Source organism: Sphaerodactylus townsendi, linkage group LG02, assembly GCF_021028975.2.
Source record: "Sphaerodactylus townsendi isolate TG3544 linkage group LG02, MPM_Stown_v2.3, whole genome shotgun sequence".
In the NCBI taxonomy this organism is placed as follows: Eukaryota; Metazoa; Chordata; class Lepidosauria; order Squamata; family Sphaerodactylidae; genus Sphaerodactylus; species Sphaerodactylus townsendi.
The window spans coordinates 127,286,977-127,305,992 of NC_059426.1; the positions used below are offsets into that span (position 1 = coordinate 127,286,977).

Below are 19,016 nucleotides of genomic sequence, written 5' to 3' on the forward strand. Positions count from 1 at the left end.
TCTATGAAAAGGACTAAAATAAGTTGCAAACGTTGAGTCATTTGCATCTCACATACATTTTCTAACACTCTGGAAATTAGTAGCATCATAGACTGTTGGGCATAGGTATATCTAAACTGCCTTGATCACATAACGTTCCTGGCCAAAGTGTAGTCTTGCCAGCAGCACTGTGTCAAACAGCTTTGTGCCGGCACAGTATCCCCTTGTTCATTGGAGCTTGTGATTGCTTTTGCCCAGTTCAAGAACTAAATCATCTCATTTACTGGACAAGAAGTATTATTTCAGGATTATCAAACTGACTGACTGGTATAAAGTGTGAAATCATTTACATTCCATCCCTCTTTGTACTTGCACAGATGGATGTATCTTTCAAATGATTGACATTGGCTCATCTGTATTGCCTGTTCTTTGCAGCTTTGCAGTCAATGACATCCATTAGTGAAATGATTACAAGAAATGATTGCACAATTAACTGGGTTCATGGGCAGACACCAAAAGTGCACAGAGACCTAAGTCTCAAAAAGCTCAATTTGACTTTCCTACCCATTTTACGATATGCTCTTTAAAAATTGGAGGTAGTAGCAGCAAACAGGTGGTATGGGGTAGCTGCAAGAAAGTCTAAATGTGTAAGAAACACAAAAATTAATCTGGATGCATCTGAACAGTTCACCAAACAATCACTTCCCTGCTCACAACAGCTGAGCAGGACATGAGCCAAACACACCTGCGGGTGTTAGAAAATAAGTCCAGCTTGATGCGTGCTGCAATTGCTTCAGTATTTCATTTTCTTTAAACACATGCATAAGGAACTTACTCTGTTTATAGTTTCCAAATGTTTTCACATATCATTTTTACTCAGTGAATCCACTAGTGTAATTTTGGCTTAATCTTGGATCTAACCTTTAGAGTAACCTACAAAAATTTTGTGCAACGTTGGACAGCTTCTAGCTCTGGCATCTACCCAATTCACAAAACTTTTGAGAACAGGATTACCAACTATTTTTGTCTGTCAAGGCCTTTAACACTTTCAAAATAAGCAGATACTTTTCAAGCGAACCTTGCAAGGATATGGGGGGAGGTGGGTCGTAGCAATCTTCATTGCTGTGCGTTGATGTCACTTCTACCATGTCCCAGAAGTGCTCACTGTGGTGAAGCTCCAGCTCTCAACCCCAAAACTTTCTAGAGTTTCTGGGCAAGGGCGAAGCCAACACTTTTGGGATGTGCCAGAAGAGACATCATTGTGCGCCAACATTATGTGGCAACCAAGATTACCACCACCACCATTTTGTCAGCCTGCTTCTGGCCACTGACCAGATGAATGACGGCAGGCATCAACAACAATTACCAGGAGTTTGCTCCCATCCAACATATGTCTCACCCCATATGTCCCAGGTAGGCCTCTGCAGTCGACAGTCGAACATGCTTCCATCTGATGTGCGGGCCCTGCGGGACCTTAGTGAATTCCACAGGGCCTGTAAAACCGTCCTGTTCCACCGGGTTTTTGGGGAGGCCGACCATGGATTCCCTCCCCTGGATGTCCCCGTGTTGAGTGCCACACCGCTTTTGGCACATCTGGTATAACATCTTGTCAGCACGGCCTGTCCCCTCCTGGCCTTTGGATCGGGCGCCACCACTTTTATATTGAATGCTGCTATGTTTTTATATGTCTTATAGATCTGAATTATGAATTTTAATGTATTATGTATTGCTGTATTTATATTATTGTATTATTATTGTATTTATATTTACTGTACACCGCCCAGAGCCCTTCGGGGGAGGGTGGTTCCCAAATCAAACAAACAAACAAAAACAAACAAATAAATATATGCCAGGAAAAGCTTTACCTGATATATTTCCTGTTGTCCCATAGCCATTAAAGGTAGAAATCCAACATGGGTCCTATTGTGAATCCAACAGATGGGTTCCATTTCGAAATCTCAGTATTCAATGGCTTTAAAAAGAAGCCAATAATAATGAAGCTGGTTTAAGACTGAGGTGGGCTCTGCTTAATTTTATGTCTCCCATGTGATAAAATCAAATTAAATCATTTCCCCAGTGGACATGTGTTTGATGAAGTGAGCTTTGACTGGAAAGTTTTTTGATCTTTAAAGTGCTACTGAACTCAATTTTTGTGCTGCTAGTACAGGCTAACATCTAAAACCATCACAATGAAATGGAAATATGATATTTAGGTACACTAAACACATATTAACCCATACCTTAATGTTGTAGCATAATGCAACAGAATAGATCTGTAAAATACCACCTTACCATTTCAAAGTTACTAGTGGCACACTGTATGCACCCTATGGGAAAGTCAAGCAATAAATTGTAGTCTCAGAGAAATACACCTTTCTGCTTAGTAAGAGGTGCTCTTATTAAGACAACCTCAAAGATGATAGCTGAATATCATTATTTTCCCAATGACAGCATTATACTAAGTAGGCAACATGAATTACCACACAAGTCCATTTATGTTTTAAGAGGAATATTTCGCTGTTCACATTTATTTCTTTGTGTAGTCACAGCACCTCCTACAGTTACCTCAGCAAAAAGCAAGCAGATTTCTGATCAAGGATCAGTGTCGGAAAGGAGAAGGCTGGCACCTGCCTCAGCTTATCTCATGTTACCATATCTGAAAACATGTCAAAGCATTGTTGAGTGTATATCAACTACAGCTATCAACTACACCACTTCCCAGTGGGTTTGGTATTTCAGAGAGCTGACTGGAAACACTCATGTGTTATTCAAGATTGTGATGGCAGACTCTGCCTCACATATTTGCTCATCTTAGAGGTATATAAATTGATGTGCATAGGGCTTTCTCCTCATGACTGGCAATCCAATTTTTTCAGCGTTCCCACTTGTATGGCAAGAACCCATACACATTCTATACCCCACTGTACAAATTGTTTTGTTCACTCTAACAAAAAGAGATTACGTGACTCTTGTAACATAGGATCTATGCTTATCTTCCAGTGAATGCACTAAGTTGCACATATGTATACGCACATGTATAAATCCTTTCCAGGTTATGGCAAGTGGCCTACATTCTAATTAGATAGTTGCTCATCCTTCTGGATTGGAAGTAATCCCAGTATAATATATTAGTAAGCAAATCTTATTTTACTAGTGAGACTTGCATCTGAGAAAATGTCTTTGTAATTGCTGTCCACATTATTATCCCATTTGTTTGATAATCTTCTTGTTGGTTTAGGGCTAAGAACAGCCTTAATTTGAGGATATGCTGGCATTCCTGAGTCTGACCTGGAGATGCCACCACCCTTTTAAAGTCTAATACTGGTGATTTAAAAATACCACAAGAACCTGATCTAATCAGGCTTGTATCAGGGACAGAATGTGGAACTCTTGAGCCCTCCCTATGCCTTTTCAAGTACCAAAATGGTTGTGCACCCCTCCCATAATTGCACACTCTCCTGCAATTGCTGTTGCCAGTCATCCGAACCATCAATGTTCTCTGTAAAATTGTTATCCCAATATGCATGTGATGTACTTTTGAGCATTCAAACACACTGTACAATTGCTAACTATTGTTGTGTATCTGCAGATTGACTGTGAAATGCATTGTCCACCCAACAGGATAACCACTTTTTTCCTGGCAGGACTCATATGGTCATAACAACAGGAATTCAACTAGAGCAGATTTTCTTTGGAGAAGATGAGTTGATTTTTATATCCTGCTTTTCTCTACCTTTGAAGAGTCTCAAAGCAGTTTACAATCGTTTTCCCCCCTTCTCCCCACAACAGACATCTAGCCCATGTGCAAACTTAATTAAAGTACAAGGTGAAAACTATGTAAAATACAATCTAATCAAGTAAAGTACAAAGGCCAGACACCTTAAAACATTGAAGCTGCCTCAGAGTTGCCAGATGTGAGTTGGGAAATACCTGGAGATTTTTGAGGTGGAGCCTCAGAAGACAGGGTTTGGGGAGGGATCTCAGTGGGGTATAATGGCATAAAGTCATGTTTCTAAAGCAACAATTTTCTCCTGGGGAACCAATCTTCATTGCCTGGGGATGTTGTAATAGCAGGAGATCTCTAGGTGTCACCTGGAAATTGGCAGCTGTATGAATCAGAATTTTATCAGGGTCAGTATTTTTTACTCAGACTGGCAGTAGTCCTCCAGGATCTTGAGCAGAGGTCTTTCAGAGAACATCTGTCACATCACCTACTACTAGGTTCATTTAACTGCAGATGCTAACCTTTAAACCTGGGACCTTCTGCATGGCAAGTCCTTCTAACGCTGAGGCAAGGTTCATGCTAAATATGGATTTTTCAAGGCAAGAGATTTCCGAGGTGGTGTCCCACCATTGCCCGCTTCTGCACAGCAACTCTGCATTGACTTGATTGGTTCCTATCCAAGTACTAACCATGGTGACCCTGCTAAGCCTCTGAGATCTGACAACATTGGGCTAGTCTAGGCTATCCAAGTTAGGACAAAATAAACACTGGATATGGCAAACAGAACTATGGAGGTCTTTGGCCTGAAAACTATAGTGCACAGCATGTTTATAACGAGTTATAAATGAATTTGTTTTCCAGTTCATGAATAACGATTGCAGCTCATTATAAACATGCTGTGCAGAATCCGCTATTGCTGTAGGGCCAAAGACCTCCGCCCGAGACCCTTGACAGCCGCTGGGCAGCCTATTGGCCTCACCCACTATAACGCAATGCTCCTCGTTCAAAACTCTTTTCGGCCGCTGCGAAGCGCCACGAGTCCTATGGCATTGAGCCTGCAGCACCTCTTGGAGCCTCAAGAGGGCAGCAACGAGTCGCCAAACGACGTACCGTTTCCTTCATAACCTCACCGCCTACATCCACCTACTCCATAATGCTTCGTACTATTTCCGTTTCCGGGCCGGTGGCTGCAGCTGGGAAGTGTGACTAGGTGTTCATAACTGCTGGGTGCTGGTCGAAGAGAGGAGACGAAGAAAGCGCGATGGTGTTGCTGGAGAGCGAACAGGTATTGTTGTCGCTTCCCCCTGTCCCTCCACCTGCACTGAGTATGGGTAGGGGATGAACAGTTGCCCAGCTGGCAGGCAGGCAGGCAGAGCGAGCCCCTTCAGCCTCGCCAACTCTTCGTTCAGTGCCTGGGCGCCTCGCTCTCTCAGGGCTGCGAATAGCAGCAAACGGGAACAGAAGTCCAGTGACGCCTTGAAGGCTAACCACGTTTATTTCACAGAGCTTCTGGTCTTAATTTGTTGCAATACATTAACACGCTGACGCCTCGGAATTTCTTTCGAATAGTAGCCCCTCCTCGGTGTCGATCGGGGGTTTATGGGCGCGGGGAGGAAGGGAGGTCTTTGGTAGAATAGGCTTCATAATCCAGCCCTTTCTCCGTCATCCTTGAAATCTGGCTTGGAAACCCAAGGCGGCGACTCCTCTTCACCCTTTGTTTTGAGACGAGAGACGCCGGTGTTGAATTATCCCATTCAGTGCTATTGACACATTTTCTCCATTAAGTTACATGGAAGGGAGAAATGCTCTCTGCAGCTGCCAAGAAGCGGCTCTATTTAACGAGATCCAGGATTTAGCTTTGGCTCACATTAGATCCTGTTCAACGTGCAGCAGAGGAAGTGGAAAACAGGATCGTTGAAAAGGCTGAAGTGAACTCTAAGGTTGGCGTTTTGTGAAAGTCACCTTTACCTTCTTTGAGTTGAACATGTTTAATCTCTTAAGCATTTAATTATTGGAGGCAGTTGGGAGAAATTTGCTGAAGAAGTTTCCTCGTTTATTTTCCTCTTCTATGGAGTCTAAATTCTATGGAGTCTATGGAGGGTATTAAACAGTGGTGCCTTTGAAGATCATCAGGTTTTGGCTCAAGCTGGTGGTGCTTAAAGTTATTTAACTCTGTGCTGGTTTGTACTTAAAGGTTTTTGGCAAAGGAAGAGACTCCATTGTTATGATTAAGAACATGACCCTGGAACCTGATTACACTGTGAATAATAATTGGACAAGTACTCTTTAAAACTTAGACTTTTTCTTTCAACAATTCTTTTTTTTTTATTGTAGTTCTTGACAGAGCTAACGAGGCTTTTTCAGAAATGCAGATCTACAGGCAGTGTTTATATAACGCTAAAGAAATGTAAGTATTGAAATTGCTGAGAATATTAGACATGTCAGTACATTTGCCTTGCATAATTTTATTTTTATTAGAAACCATGATACATTTAATACTGGTCGTGTGTTTTCTTAAAATAGTAAGAGTTACTTCTCTTCGTTTAAGTAGTGAGAACAGTGGAAGGTGTATTTTCAAAGGCTTTCATGGCCGGATTCAACTGGAGCCTCAGAAAGGGGTGGGGGTGGGGGGGTTAGTACATACTGGAGGATTCCCCATGCTTGTTTCTTCAGCAAGCTTCCAGAAATACACCTTTTAACTGTGTAAGGCAGACACATTGCCACCTAATGTTCTAAACTGGCTCTCATTCCTCCAAATTAGGATTCTGTGAAAGCATCTCTAATATAGTATAAAACTCAAAAACCATAGATGTACAAATCAAATCTGCAATTAAGCTTTCTCTTGCCATCCTTGGACCCTGTACTATAGTTTTTGCTAGCCTGTATTTTGCATAATTTTGTTTTAATACAGATGATGGTAGGACAAGACCCATCCCACGAAAGGGCCATGTGGAGGGTTTTGAGCCTGTAGATAACAAATGCCTTTTGAGGGCAACAGATGGGAAGAAAAAGATAAGTACAGTGGTAAGTCCTTGGTTTAATTCAGTGGAATCCTAATGTAAGCTGTGAAAATGAAAGGAAGTCTACAGAGTGGATAAGGAGTTACCGTATATACTCATGTATAAGTCGAATTTTTCAGCACATTTTCAATGCTGAAAAAGCTCCCCTCGACTTATATGCGGGTCATTAAAATTTTTTGTGTTTTTACTTTGCCGGCCAGCAGGGGGCGCAATTTTATGCTAGAGGCACCAAAATTTCAGGGTACCCTCAGAAGACACTCCTGATGATACCAGCCAAGTTTGGTAATGTTTGGTTCAGGGGGTTCAAAGTTATGGACCCCCAAAGGAGATGTCCCCATTCCCCATTGTTTTCAATGGGAGCTATTAGTAGATGGGGCTACCCTTTTGAGGGTCCATAACTTTGGACCCTCTGAACCAAACTTCACCAAACCTGGCTGGTCTCATCAGGAGAGTCTCTTTATGATACCAGCCAGGTTTGGTGAAGTTTGGGTCATGGGATCAAAAGTTATTGACCCCCAAAGGGGATGCCCCATCCCCCATTGTTTACAATGGAAGCTAATAGTAGATTTTCCATTTCTGATACTATCCCTCTTAAAATCTAAGTTGGGTTACATTTGGACATACAGATGATGATGAGGAATCCAGTTTTGAAGGATTTTAACTCTTGTGTTTTAGCTTGGTTGCTGGTTGAGCTAAGGTTTTTGTACTTTTAAAGTTATTGTTGATACCATATTGTTCTTGTTGACCCTCTTTTCCACTTACAGAGCCAGTTTACTGTTTTTCTTTGAAATAAATATTCAAAAACATTTAACCTACTGATGCCTCAATTGATGTAATTTTATTGGCATCTATTTTTATTTTTGAAATTTACCAGCAGCTGCTGCATTTCCCACCCTCGACTTATACATGAGTCAATAAGTTTTCCCAGTTTTTTGTGGTAAAATTAGGTGCCTCGACTTATATGCGGGTCGACTTATACACGAGTATATATGGTACATATTTTCATAATGACATATCTCCATAGTCCATAAATATTCCAAATGGTGTTTTAACTCTAAAGATGTTTGAAGAGGGTGTTCTCAGTTCATTGCCTTGAGCTATTAGTGTCCTGCATTAGATATTAAGGGGTGGATCCTATCAGAGTTCTTGTTAAGGTGAGGGGTTTTGTGGGGGGGGGGTTTGGTTTAAGGGCTGTCTTGTGGCAGTGAAGAGTGAAGACTCTAACCCGATAAATTCAGCTAGAAGTGGCAATTGGTGGGATTAATAGGTTTTGGTGAATATATAAACAGGCACTTTATTTCACCCTATGGTTCTTTAATGTTTGACTTGATTCCTTATAGGTAAGCTCAAAGGAAGTAAACAAATTCCAGATGGTAAGTTTATACCCAGTATTTCTTTTCCTGAATATTTTAAGATTTAACTTTACAAAGTAAACTGTCTGATACAACACTTGTGTGCCACTGTAATAGAAAGTCAAATCACATCCTTTTTTTATCTCTCTACCACAGCAATAGACTAATAGTCCATCAGGGCACTGGAAAGGAGAAGGGGTAAAAAGAAAAAGGGAGTTCTGTTACTTGGGAATCCTTTAGGTAGTTTAGAGATTAACTCTTATCTCATAGTTGTTTCAGGTGAAGGTGGACTGGGCTAGTGCGGTGACCTGAAATGGTAGCCACTAGTCTAAAGCTCACAGACAACACACCAGGCCTGTGTGATAAACAGGGGAAAGCAATGGAGCAGTCTTACATCTGTGGGTCAAGCAGTTCCCTACATTAGTCTGTCAAGTAAATGTTTGTGAGTCTGTGTAGGTAGTTGAAGATGTCCACAACTAACCTTCCCATCCCATAAACAGAATCTTGTTTCTTGTTGGGATAAATCTGTTCTCTTCCTGGGTATTTAGGGTGGACAAAGGAAGATGGTACTTTGGAAACCCCATCATTGCCTGAATGGTTTTTTTTAAAGAGGGGCAAACACTTTCCAGGCCAATACGTAAATGTTTATCTGACCTTTCTGTGAATGGATCTTTTGGTTTATATGTTGGGAAAGTGTGGTGTATGGTAGTCTACAGGTATGCCTAAAATCTTATGTACTACTATCAAAACACAGTGGCACTACAAGGGGTTTTGTGACCAAAATGTTTTTGTGCTGCCACTGTATCACCTCGTAATACTTACTATAAATGATGGTCCCATTTAAGCATACTAGCACTATAGAAATGAGACTATTGAAGACCTATCATTTAACCATGACATCTGAATGTGTGTATCTTGATTACAGGCCTATTCCAATTTGCTCAGAGCTAACATGGATGGCTTAAAGAAGAAAGACAAGAAAAGCAAAAATAAGAAAAGCAAAGCAACACAGTGATGGAGCAAATGTTTCTGTTGCTACAATGGACCCAAAAACTAGCTCTTGATGTTTATCCTTCATATCACTATATATCTGTTGATGTCACTTCTACCTGTTAACTGGAATTTAAGCATTTGGGCCGTGGTAGACAGATTATGTATATATACACATACACACCATAGCCATTATAACAGCTGATTAGTTTTGTACTTGTATTGTTCTGGCAGAGGGTGGTGGTTGGGGAATTATTCTTTTGCAAAATGGTTAAGAAATAAATACTTTGAATGCTGTTATACTAAACTGTACCGTATTTTCTTCCAACAACTTGAGATCCTTTACTGCATGAGGTCAGGAGCAGAAAGATGAAACAGCTGTTAGAAACCAACGTGTGTATTTAGGATCCAGCCTTATTAAAAATAATATATCACAGCTCTTTGTGAATCTTGAGTTCTACTACCCAATACTATCTCCCAGTATTGTAGTAGACTGACAGATGGCGTCAGTTTAAAACTAGGAAGAAATAACACCCCAGGCATCAAAACAGCACTTTATAAAAAATGGCTTCTGTACAAATACATTAGCAGAAAGATTGCAGTTTCAAATAATACATAAGGAAAGAGTTAAACAAACGAGTCCAATATTCAAAAAGCTATAATTATCCCAATTTAGGATTTATCTTAAGTGCAAATAGTTCTTCACAGCAATATAAAATGTATTTGTTTCCATACTATAATACTCAGCTTCTGTTCCGACTGATAGAACATGTGATTAAAACAGAATTTTGTAGTAGTCGTCTCTGTAACTGTACAGGACAAGAAGAGGCACTCTGGAAAGGAGAAATGAGGTAGAACATTTGAATTACTTTAAGCATTTAGAAAACTTGATTCATCTGTCTTATTACAAGGGAATTTAGTTTGCATATATTTAAAGAACTGATAGACTTTGCACTCCTTTATTGGATAATTGATGAATTGTCTTCATGCAGCACTCACAAATGAATGGCATTTATTTGCTCCTTCTCACTGATGCTCAAAGTGGATTACAAAACATTTCTAAAAAATTAGTAAGACTTCATCCAGCAAACTAAGGCAAAAAGTGAATTACAAAGGCAGAAGTAAAAAAGCAGTTAAAATCGCTAGGTGGTCTCTACAATAAGCATTGCAAATCTGCAGCTCTCCAGATGTTCATGGACCACAAATCCCATCAGCCCGTGCCAGCACGGCCAATTGGCCATGCTGGCAGGGGCTGATGGGAATTGTAGTCCATGAACATCTGGAGAGCCGCAGGTTGCAGACCCCTGCAATAGACTATGATTTAGTCCCTTATGAAAAATATACTCTGAAACTATTCCATTATTCTGCAGTTAATATCTTTTATGAAATGCCCTCCTGAATAACTGTGGCTTGAACATTCTGCAATATGGTAGCAGTCTTGGAACCTTTCTGATCTCGGACAGACTATTTCACAAGGTAGAAAGCCAGAAAGAGAACACATACACAAAACTGTCAGCCTTACACATTTGCAAGATAGCCTCAGAAAGACTTAGGAGGCAGGCATGCAGGTTGAAGGCAATGAAGTGCTTTATAGCCAATGACAACTACCTTGAACTAAACCTGGTAACTCATCAGTAACCAGTGGAGTGATTACAGAATAGGTGAGAGATGCATACTCTGACATTCGACACTCACTTGACTTTCAGAGTGGAGTTCAAGGGCAGATCCGTGCAGAGTACTTTACAGTAGTACAGTAGCCTTACCAAAATGAAAAGGTACCTTCTTTGTGAGCAGTGAGGTGAAGGCTAATTATATTTCCAGACTGTAGACGAGCTTGCCATAAGTATCAGTTCTGAAATGTGTTCCAAATGGCAATCTTGTGACATGCCTTGAATTGTGGAGGCTAATGAGAATGCGTCTGACTAGTCAGACCTTAAATTCTGTTTCTTGGTGACAGGGGCTGTTAGAACTAAAAGCCTACACCTAAATGAGATTGTTCCGACACGTTTCTTACAGGCTGCTATTTCTAAAACCAGTGGACTATCTGTGATATTAAATGACAGATTATTATTTATTATGCATACAAGTTCATACCTCTTCTCAATTTTGATGTTATAGATTTCATCACACACAGCTTTTAAATATCTCTGCTTTGGCAATCGTGACATCAGTTGTTTCACAGTCATATAAAAAGTTTGTTCATCTGCATCACACTAAAGGAAAAAAATTAAAGCAATTGTTTTATTACAGATCTAAAGATGTGACTGCAGTTGATGCTTCTGTTTTAAGTGTCATGAAGATTAGCTTGATTTTTGCTATTTCCACTCTGGCATTGTTACAATAGAGTGCTGAAGACGTATAGTTAAAATAACTGGACTTAGAAATTCATGGTTTACCTCCAAGGATAAAAAGTGTGTGATAGTTTCTTTTGGCAGATCTACCTGCAAAAAATTACAAAACATTAAATTATATCTGACATTTAGGACAAGTTTGAGAGACTGTGCCTTAAGTTAATTGTTTTTAAAATTTGGTACTCTGAAATGATGCTACTCAGAACATCTGAAAGCAGGAAGCATTACAGCCCAATCCTGGGGAGGGAGGATGTCTTTAGGGCACAAAGGAGGGCAACGTCGATATGTTTGCTCCCTCTACTGGTGTAAGGAACAACCAAGTTGGTGAAACTTGGAAGTCAGAAACTCTGCAGAGTAATGGAGACACCCAATTGGATGCTGGCATGGGGGGCGGGGGGGGGGGGGGGCATTCCTGGGGATGTACCTGACTTTAGTCAGCTTCCACGTAGGGTTTAGCACTGTAAACACCACAGCCTGGGGCTCAGAGTTATCCCACCCAAAGGGGCGGTGTAACTCCATTGACCCTATGGAGGGCTTTTGCATGCTGAGACTTTTTTTTCTTCTAACTGCCTCCCTACATTGCCTGGAGGCGGCATGGCAACTTGGTAGCAGCATCACCCCCGGGATCTGGATTGGGCTGTTAGGCTCCTAAGTGACTGTCAAACTATTAGTTCCTCAGACTCAGGCTCTCCTTTAATTTCTGCTTAATACTTACACTGTGCCAGCTGCCATAAACCTAACTGGAAAACTGAGCTCACTATAGTCTCTTACAGCAATACTGTGTCAGAAGAACTGATACTTCCATCACTATCATCCCTGAAGCCAGCTGGAAATTCAGTGTTTCAACAATGTTTAAATCTGTGAAGACAAAGAGCCTGAAGAACAAAGTGACTTACTGCTAAAATTTCCACTTCGCTTGATTTCTGCTGCAGGGTGGCAATGCAGGTCTGGAGTCTCGTTTGTACCTGAAAATTATGTTTGGATTCATAAAGAAATTAGCATATATAAACTGGAAGTTTGCTTTTGAATTAAAGCAAAATTAAGTAATTTCATTAAAAGTTATGCTTTCAACACACACTTTCATGAGCTGTTCCACAATCCATTGTACATAATTGTGAATGACTAACTGTGCAGATATTCTTCTGCATTTACATTGGCATGTCTAACCTTCATGATAGACAATGGATTTTATGTTCCATTAATTCTATTCTCGTAGGATTTGAAAATTATATAATTGCTAACAAGGAAGGCTACTAACACTCTCCCTCTCCCATATTGTTCTGGGAAGGAAATAAAGTCCAAATGCTGTTTAATAGAGAATACCCGAGATGTGCTGTAGTTGTTCCACAGGGGAATTAGTTCAAAGGTTAAATAAGTATTACAGACAAAGAGGCTGTCAGTCAGTAGTACAGCATCTGCTTTACATACTGAAGGTGTGTGATTAAATGCTTCGAATCACCAGTAAAGTATTGCAGGTCCCAAATGTTCGGAAGATTTTTCTATGAGAGAGATCCTGGGCAGAGTGGAGAAAACAGGATGGATGAATAGTCTGACTTAGGCTGTGTCTGGGGTTGTGGGGCAGAGCCACTCCCCAGACTCTGCCGGACCCCCTCCAGTGTGGAGAGAATGGCCAGTGCCATTCAATGCCATGGATTCGGGGCAGCCGGCAGAAGAGGGAGGGGCTGGCACAGGTCCTTAAGTCTCTCCTCGTTGGGCATGGATTCCAGACCTTTTACCATTTTGGTGGCCCTCCTCTGGACCCATTCCAGCTTGTCAATATTCTTCTTGAATTGGGGTGCCCAGAACTGAACACAATATTCCAGGTGAGGTCTGGAATACTGGAAGGAAAGTAACACTGAGGAATTTATGGGCATGGAAGAAATCTAAGAAACTTGGTGTAACATTTACAGTGAAATCTTAAATACAATGCTGAGCACCCATTGAAACTCACTGTAGTTACTGCAGGTTATCCCATTGGTCTTTCTCCTCTGGGACATATGAGCTGCATATGGCAAGGGTTCAGAATCAAAAGTGAATAGCAACAGAGGGAAGCTACATCTGCAATACCTGAATTTCACAACGCCGCCTGGCACTTGCAGACAACTTCTCTGGTGGGACAATACAGATGTTTGGTATTACTGCAGCTCCATGTGGTTCAGACATACCTAAGGCCCCAAAATTAATTTTTTTTTATTTGATGAATGCACAAACACAACACAGTAATATAACAAAACCTGTTTGCAATATGCCACTACTTCAAACTATTGCTGGTTTCTACAAATATAGAAAACAGACAAAATTTTAACAAAACTGAATTTTCCACTGAAAAATTTATAAAGTGAACATAAATATTTTCAGGATGTGGTTGAACAATTTTTTTAAAGTTAGAAGCTCTGTGGTCAATACTGGATTATTGTACATACCAGAAGTATTAGAGAATGATCCCTTTAGATTCTGTACTGGCAAATTATCTGAGGTTTCTCTAAAACAAAGAGCAAGCAAATAGGTAAAGGTTAGAAACTACTTTTATCTGTTCTTCAGCATTTGATAAAAATGGGGCTGGAATCAAAACATCCCAGAGTCTTACAAGTGCCTAATATCAAGGTACAATGAAATCAGGTTGCAGCTATAACAGACATATAACATTTCATCTATGCGAAGTATGTATTAATAGTATAACGGTCTAATACATCAAGAGTTGGTAAGTGACTGCATCAGAATACAAGGTTTGGCGTTTACACTAATTTTTAAATATGTAGTTATTGAACCAATAGCAGAATCCACCTATAATTTTGCCTGTGCAAAATGCTGCACCACAGCATGTCCAACTGGTATTGATCACTTTGCATATTTCCAACGAGTGTGCTTTCAGTCATGTCCTTCATAAAAATTTGTGTTACAGGAACGTGCTCATAAACTGACAAGACAAATGTAGCTGCTTGAAGGGCACCTGAAAATTTGATCACGTGGCAACTTTTACCATGGGATAAACTTAACTGAGCAACAGATAAGCACAACAGCCTTTCTGCCTGCATAGTGCAACTTTCTCACTTCCCTAACCTCCTGCTGCAGCCCCAAATGCTCCCCCCCCCATGTTGTTCCTAGGCCAGGTGCGTTTGGGGCTGCAGTGGCAGAGGGAAGGTGAAAATGTTCCACTCACAAGAAATGTTTTGCTGACTTCAAGAGTCCCAAACTAAAAAAAATCATAGGTGTTTTTGCATTTAAAAAAGTACGTTCCGTCCAGGAGTTAAGAGTTGTACTGCATTTATCTTTCCTTCCTCCTTTGTTAGAACATCCAAATATTTTTTCAAGCAATATAATTTTAATTTAGGGTGCACAGAGAGCAAACTATGTCACCTCAACTTGTATATGAGAAGACATTTCAGAGACTGGAGCCACCTGAGATACTATTCTTAACTCTTTAAAGAAGAAGAATAGGAAAATCCTTTACTGAACTGATCATTTAGCGAAGGATTTTGCTTCAAGCAAGTTTCCAACAAAATGTTAATCATTCCCACCCACCCCCATTAATTGCATAACTGCTACCTGTTACTTCTTTCATCACAGACTTTGGTTTTCAGTTTTTGGGCCACGTGATCTACTAGATCAGCCTCCAAAATCCTTTTCTCTGTCTGTCTTTCTTTTTCAAATGATTTCACCTATAAAACATAACAATGTTTAAAGGTCTTTCTACTTGTGAATCCAAAATGAGTAATTACAGTTGGAAAGGTGAGGGGAAATACAGTACAAAATAAAAGATATTGTTTCCCTTTTCAAGGTAACCATCGGATGCAGTGATAGGATTGTTACTGCAATAGAAGGAAGTCCAGTCTTAGATTTCTAGAAACAACAAGCGACTATCTTGAAGAGCTTGCCTCGATGATCAAAATGTGCCCTAGCTGCAATTCTAACTTCCTCAACATTTTTCCAGTGACAAAATTATGGCTTGGATCCACTGGAGATTTCAGTGCAGCTTCCCTGCATTTCCCTTCTGCTGCAACTCAAATGTCCCAGGAATACTGATCCTGTGAAAAAAGAAACCTTAAGAAACAGTAAGAGGGTCAGAGGTCTGCAGCAGGAAGAAGGAAGAAGCGAAAATAGCCCCCAACCCTGAAATGCTCTGTGGGATCCAAGCCTGTGATTTCCTTAGTGTGTGCAATGAATAAAAGTTGCCAATTTTTTTAAAAATGGGAAGGATGAAAGTCCAATCCTCAAAAATGAGAACAAAACTACATAGAGATTAAGAAAGCAGAAAAACGATGGAAGGCAGTCTCATGGCACTCCAGGCCTTTCAAAAATAAAAACTAAATCGAGTTTTAACTAGGGAAAGAGTGCTGAGGTGGCTGAGAGTGTGTGGGTACATAAGGAAGTATAGATGGAATAAATGCAAGAAGTAGGCCCCAACATTTTACCTTTACATAGTTTCCCTCCTTATCAGAGATAAGAGCTACATAGCTGATCCCAGAACATCGGCAATATTCTTGTAATTCTTCTTGGGACTGAAAAATGATGAGAGAAACAAATCAGAACACGTAGCATTGCTCAAGTGAATCTTTTTTCACACACACACCCCCAAAGCGGTTAGAAAGCTATCTATATATCCCAAACTGGGAATGTGTATTCTCTGCTAGGTTAAATATTGTTTTGTGAGTATAATGTCTTTGTACTCATCTCCTGTTCTGTAATTAGGCTAAATATTAAGAACAGCACTCATACAGGAGCCATCACATCTTTTCATACTTTGAAAAATGACTTTTGTTTAGGTGGAGAAGGTTTCTAGATATAATTTAAGAGCTGCACTTGGTTCAAAAGATCTGTACTCCAGTGCTCGAGTAGAACTTTCTACAAACCCAGGAGCACTGCCAGGTTTGAGCAAATAAATATCTGAAAGTTTAAAAAGTAATGGAGAAATTAAAAAAAAATTAATGGTGCTGTTTGCAACAGAGATTGCACCCCTCCTGCAAGTCCTTTCATGGCAACCAGGAGAATGCCCATGGCTTGGGTGGACTGTGTCAGGGAATGTGGAAAAAAGGTTTAGATGTTCAGATGATGCTGTGAATGAGGAATGGGTGGGAAGAAATAAGAAGGACGAGGGAAGCAGCGGCTAAGAAGTGAGAGGTAACTGGGAGGGGAGGAAGCAGGAGCTGTAAAGGGGGCGTCAGGGTCAGGAAGGCCAATTGGAAAGGTATAGTACCCCTTCTTTGCAAGTCCTCAACTTGAATAAGTATGTTCTTTTTATCCCTAGTTTTTGTATAGTAGCAAAAGTTATATCAATATGTTTCTGTCTGCAAGGTACAATGGCTGCATTGTTGCCAGCCCTATATCACCAAATTGCAGAAAGCACTTAATGGAAGGGATTCTTGTGAGCCAATCCATAGTTTCTCCTTTCCTGTGTGCTACAGAATGACAGTGAAGTTTCCAAAAGAAAGATGAATGTTCTACAACATCTCTAAGCTTGTTGACATGGTCTCTATAATGCCACTGGCTGACCAGTGGATTATTGAGCATTTTTCCCCTCAGATGACCTGAGGAAAAACATTGTTAACCCAGCTCCAGGGCCCAAGACCAATATAGAGGGTACCTTTACGAAACGGTGTCCTCCTGGTGCCCAGTCCCAGGCAGCAAAAAAATGCAGATCTTTTGTAGAGCACGCTGAGGCCAGCAACAACAAACTGAGAGCATGGACAAGGCCTCTCTGGCCTTGTCCCCACCTTCAGAGTATTGTTGTTGGCCTTGGTGCGCACAGTGAAAGGGGAAGTTCGGTGGGAGTGAGATGGAAGGCTAGGGGAGTTTGGCTAGTGGCTGGACGCATGGCGGCGGGAGAGGGAGGGGGCCAAAATGCACCCTCCACATGACCGTCTGCTCTCTCCCCCCCCCCGCCACACCATTGGACCACTGTCCAAATGAAAACAAAGGGCCATTGTCTTCCAGCAGCTTTAAAGCTATTTATGACCAAACCATTTGCCCAGGTTATTTATAGGGTGCCTCTTGGAGTTATGTCAAGTTTTGTCTTGATGGAGTGGGCCAGAAATTTTTTGAAATCAGTCTTTCAGGTACTGTTCAGTGTTTCACATTTGGAGGTTAAAACTTGTGTTTCCTTCTCTAAAGGTCTCACAACCTTTAGAAATTGCAAGATTTTTTCTACCTCACTGTGGATAAAATCTTTAAATAACAAGTTACACATGTGTGGTCTTGCATAGCAACTTCTGTCCCTGGCTTACAATCAGCCTAGAGCTTTTATGAAATAGCATATATTGAATGTTGAGATATAAATACTCAAGTCATATAGTAACTCATTTCCCTGATTTAGGCCATTCAGGTCCTAAATCAGAGAAATAAGTTTCTACATGACTTGAGGATAGAACACTGGGTTGTACTGATGCCCTGTCTTACACACCTAGATTATCCAGAGCACAGAAGAGCCTTTACACTCTCAAACTATATAGGGAGACATAGATTGTATTATCTTTCACTTATGCTTTCTGATAAGAATCCTGAAATTTCTCACCCAGTTGCAAAATTTGGTCTGATTGCAAGTAGGATTAGGAGGTCCTTGGTGAATTATATGTGATATCTAATGTGGTCTTTGCTGCTTTTAATGTGTACATTATTTTACTGAACTGCTATATTTTGTTTTTTTATCTAGTTTTATTCTGTGCTGGTCTTCAATGTGAAGAAACTTTGATTTGAATTGAAAATAAATGTTACCTGTGACCAATCATACATTATTTCAGCAGCAATTCCTGCAGCCCAAAACTTCTGGACAATATTGATGGCTCTTGCCTTTGCCATCTGGCCAATACTAACAACTAATAGTTCACAGGAGCTCACTGTAATCTGTCAAAAAAAAAAGAAGAACCAAAAACGCATTGATTCAATGAAAAATTGTCTCTGCTAAATGTGAACTTATATAAATACAGAATAATAAATCCTACTGTAGCAGGCATAAGTCATACTTTGTTTCTCAACACTGTTCATATCCCCATAAGAACTGACTGCAAGGACAAAGTATTTCATGCTGCCTGAAAGTTCCACATAGTTTGAGGGCAAAGATCCACGCAGTTTGAGGGCAAAGATCCAAGAATGCATTTTGGAGGAGGCAATTCAGATTTGTCTGAGCTTTTCCTGAGTTATTTTCTACAGACTTCCTGTTTTTTTGCAATTGGAAGATGACATTGCTTGGATCCAGAGAATCTGAGCAATAGTCCACTTAGTGAATAGATCTTTGTCACCTTTTCCTACTTGCTCTGCCTGTCCCACTTCTGAAAAACTTAATCCTGAGAGTTTTGTGACCATTGTGAATGGTGTGGGGATGTAGTGCAGGAAACTGCAATGTGAAATGGAAACTGGCAAAATTTATTCCTTCCCCATTCAGGTGATAGAAGTACTCTTCTGCTCTGGTAGGTGTGTGAACAGAACATTCAACACTTCCTCCCCCACTCCCCCCCTGCACACTATTTAGGACTCCTATCACAATGATGAAAATAAGTATCGTCAAATCCCAAAGCTATTTACTATAGTTACATGTAATTTAGAGCATTTAAAGGCAAGATCTACTCCCAGTAACATATGCTGTCCTTGGTTACATGAAAAATGTAAA

The 19,016-nt window shown here is 40.5% G+C and overlaps 2 protein-coding genes across 2 annotated transcripts in view; one reads left to right on the forward strand and one right to left on the reverse strand.

Moving 5' to 3' along the window:
• Window positions 1-4,845: 4,845 nt before the first annotated feature.
• On the forward strand, window positions 4,846-9,372 carry SRP14 (signal recognition particle 14). Its single transcript, XM_048484234.1, has 5 exons — window positions 4,846-4,988; window positions 6,038-6,110; window positions 6,615-6,727; window positions 8,064-8,096; window positions 9,001-9,372. Exons 1-5 carry the CDS (start codon window positions 4,965-4,967, stop codon window positions 9,088-9,090), a joined length of 333 nt encoding a protein of 110 aa, XP_048340191.1. The 5' UTR covers window positions 4,846-4,964; the 3' UTR covers window positions 9,091-9,372.
• Window positions 9,373-9,604: 232 nt separating this feature from the next.
• Window positions 9,605-19,016, reverse strand: part of EIF2AK4 (eukaryotic translation initiation factor 2 alpha kinase 4) — a 53,724-nt gene continuing 44,312 nt past the window's right edge. The window contains exons 31-39 of the mRNA XM_048484232.1: window positions 18,125-18,253; window positions 15,829-15,915; window positions 14,963-15,075; window positions 13,840-13,898; window positions 13,484-13,581; window positions 12,313-12,381; window positions 11,462-11,506; window positions 11,160-11,278; window positions 9,605-9,898 (exon numbers count right to left, since the gene is read on the reverse strand). Coding sequence (XP_048340189.1) covers window positions 9,841-9,898; window positions 11,160-11,278; window positions 11,462-11,506; window positions 12,313-12,381; window positions 13,484-13,581; window positions 13,840-13,898; window positions 14,963-15,075; window positions 15,829-15,915; window positions 18,125-18,253 — 777 coding nt within the window. The 3' untranslated portion in view covers window positions 9,605-9,840. The remainder of the gene's footprint in view (window positions 9,899-11,159; window positions 11,279-11,461; window positions 11,507-12,312; window positions 12,382-13,483; window positions 13,582-13,839; window positions 13,899-14,962; window positions 15,076-15,828; window positions 15,916-18,124; window positions 18,254-19,016) is intronic.

Bases quoted from the DNA above. Each gene is read 5' to 3' on its own strand.
- SRP14 (XM_048484234.1), top strand. From the start codon at position 4,965: ATGGTGTTGCTGGAGAGCGAACAG. The intron at 4,989-6,037 runs GTATTGTTGTCG...TTTTTATTGTAG, and splicing joins TGTTGCTGGAGAGCGAACAG to TTCTTGACAGAGCTAACGAG. The intron at 8,097-9,000 runs GTAAGTTTATAC...TCTTGATTACAG, and splicing joins AAGTAAACAAATTCCAGATG to GCCTATTCCAATTTGCTCAG.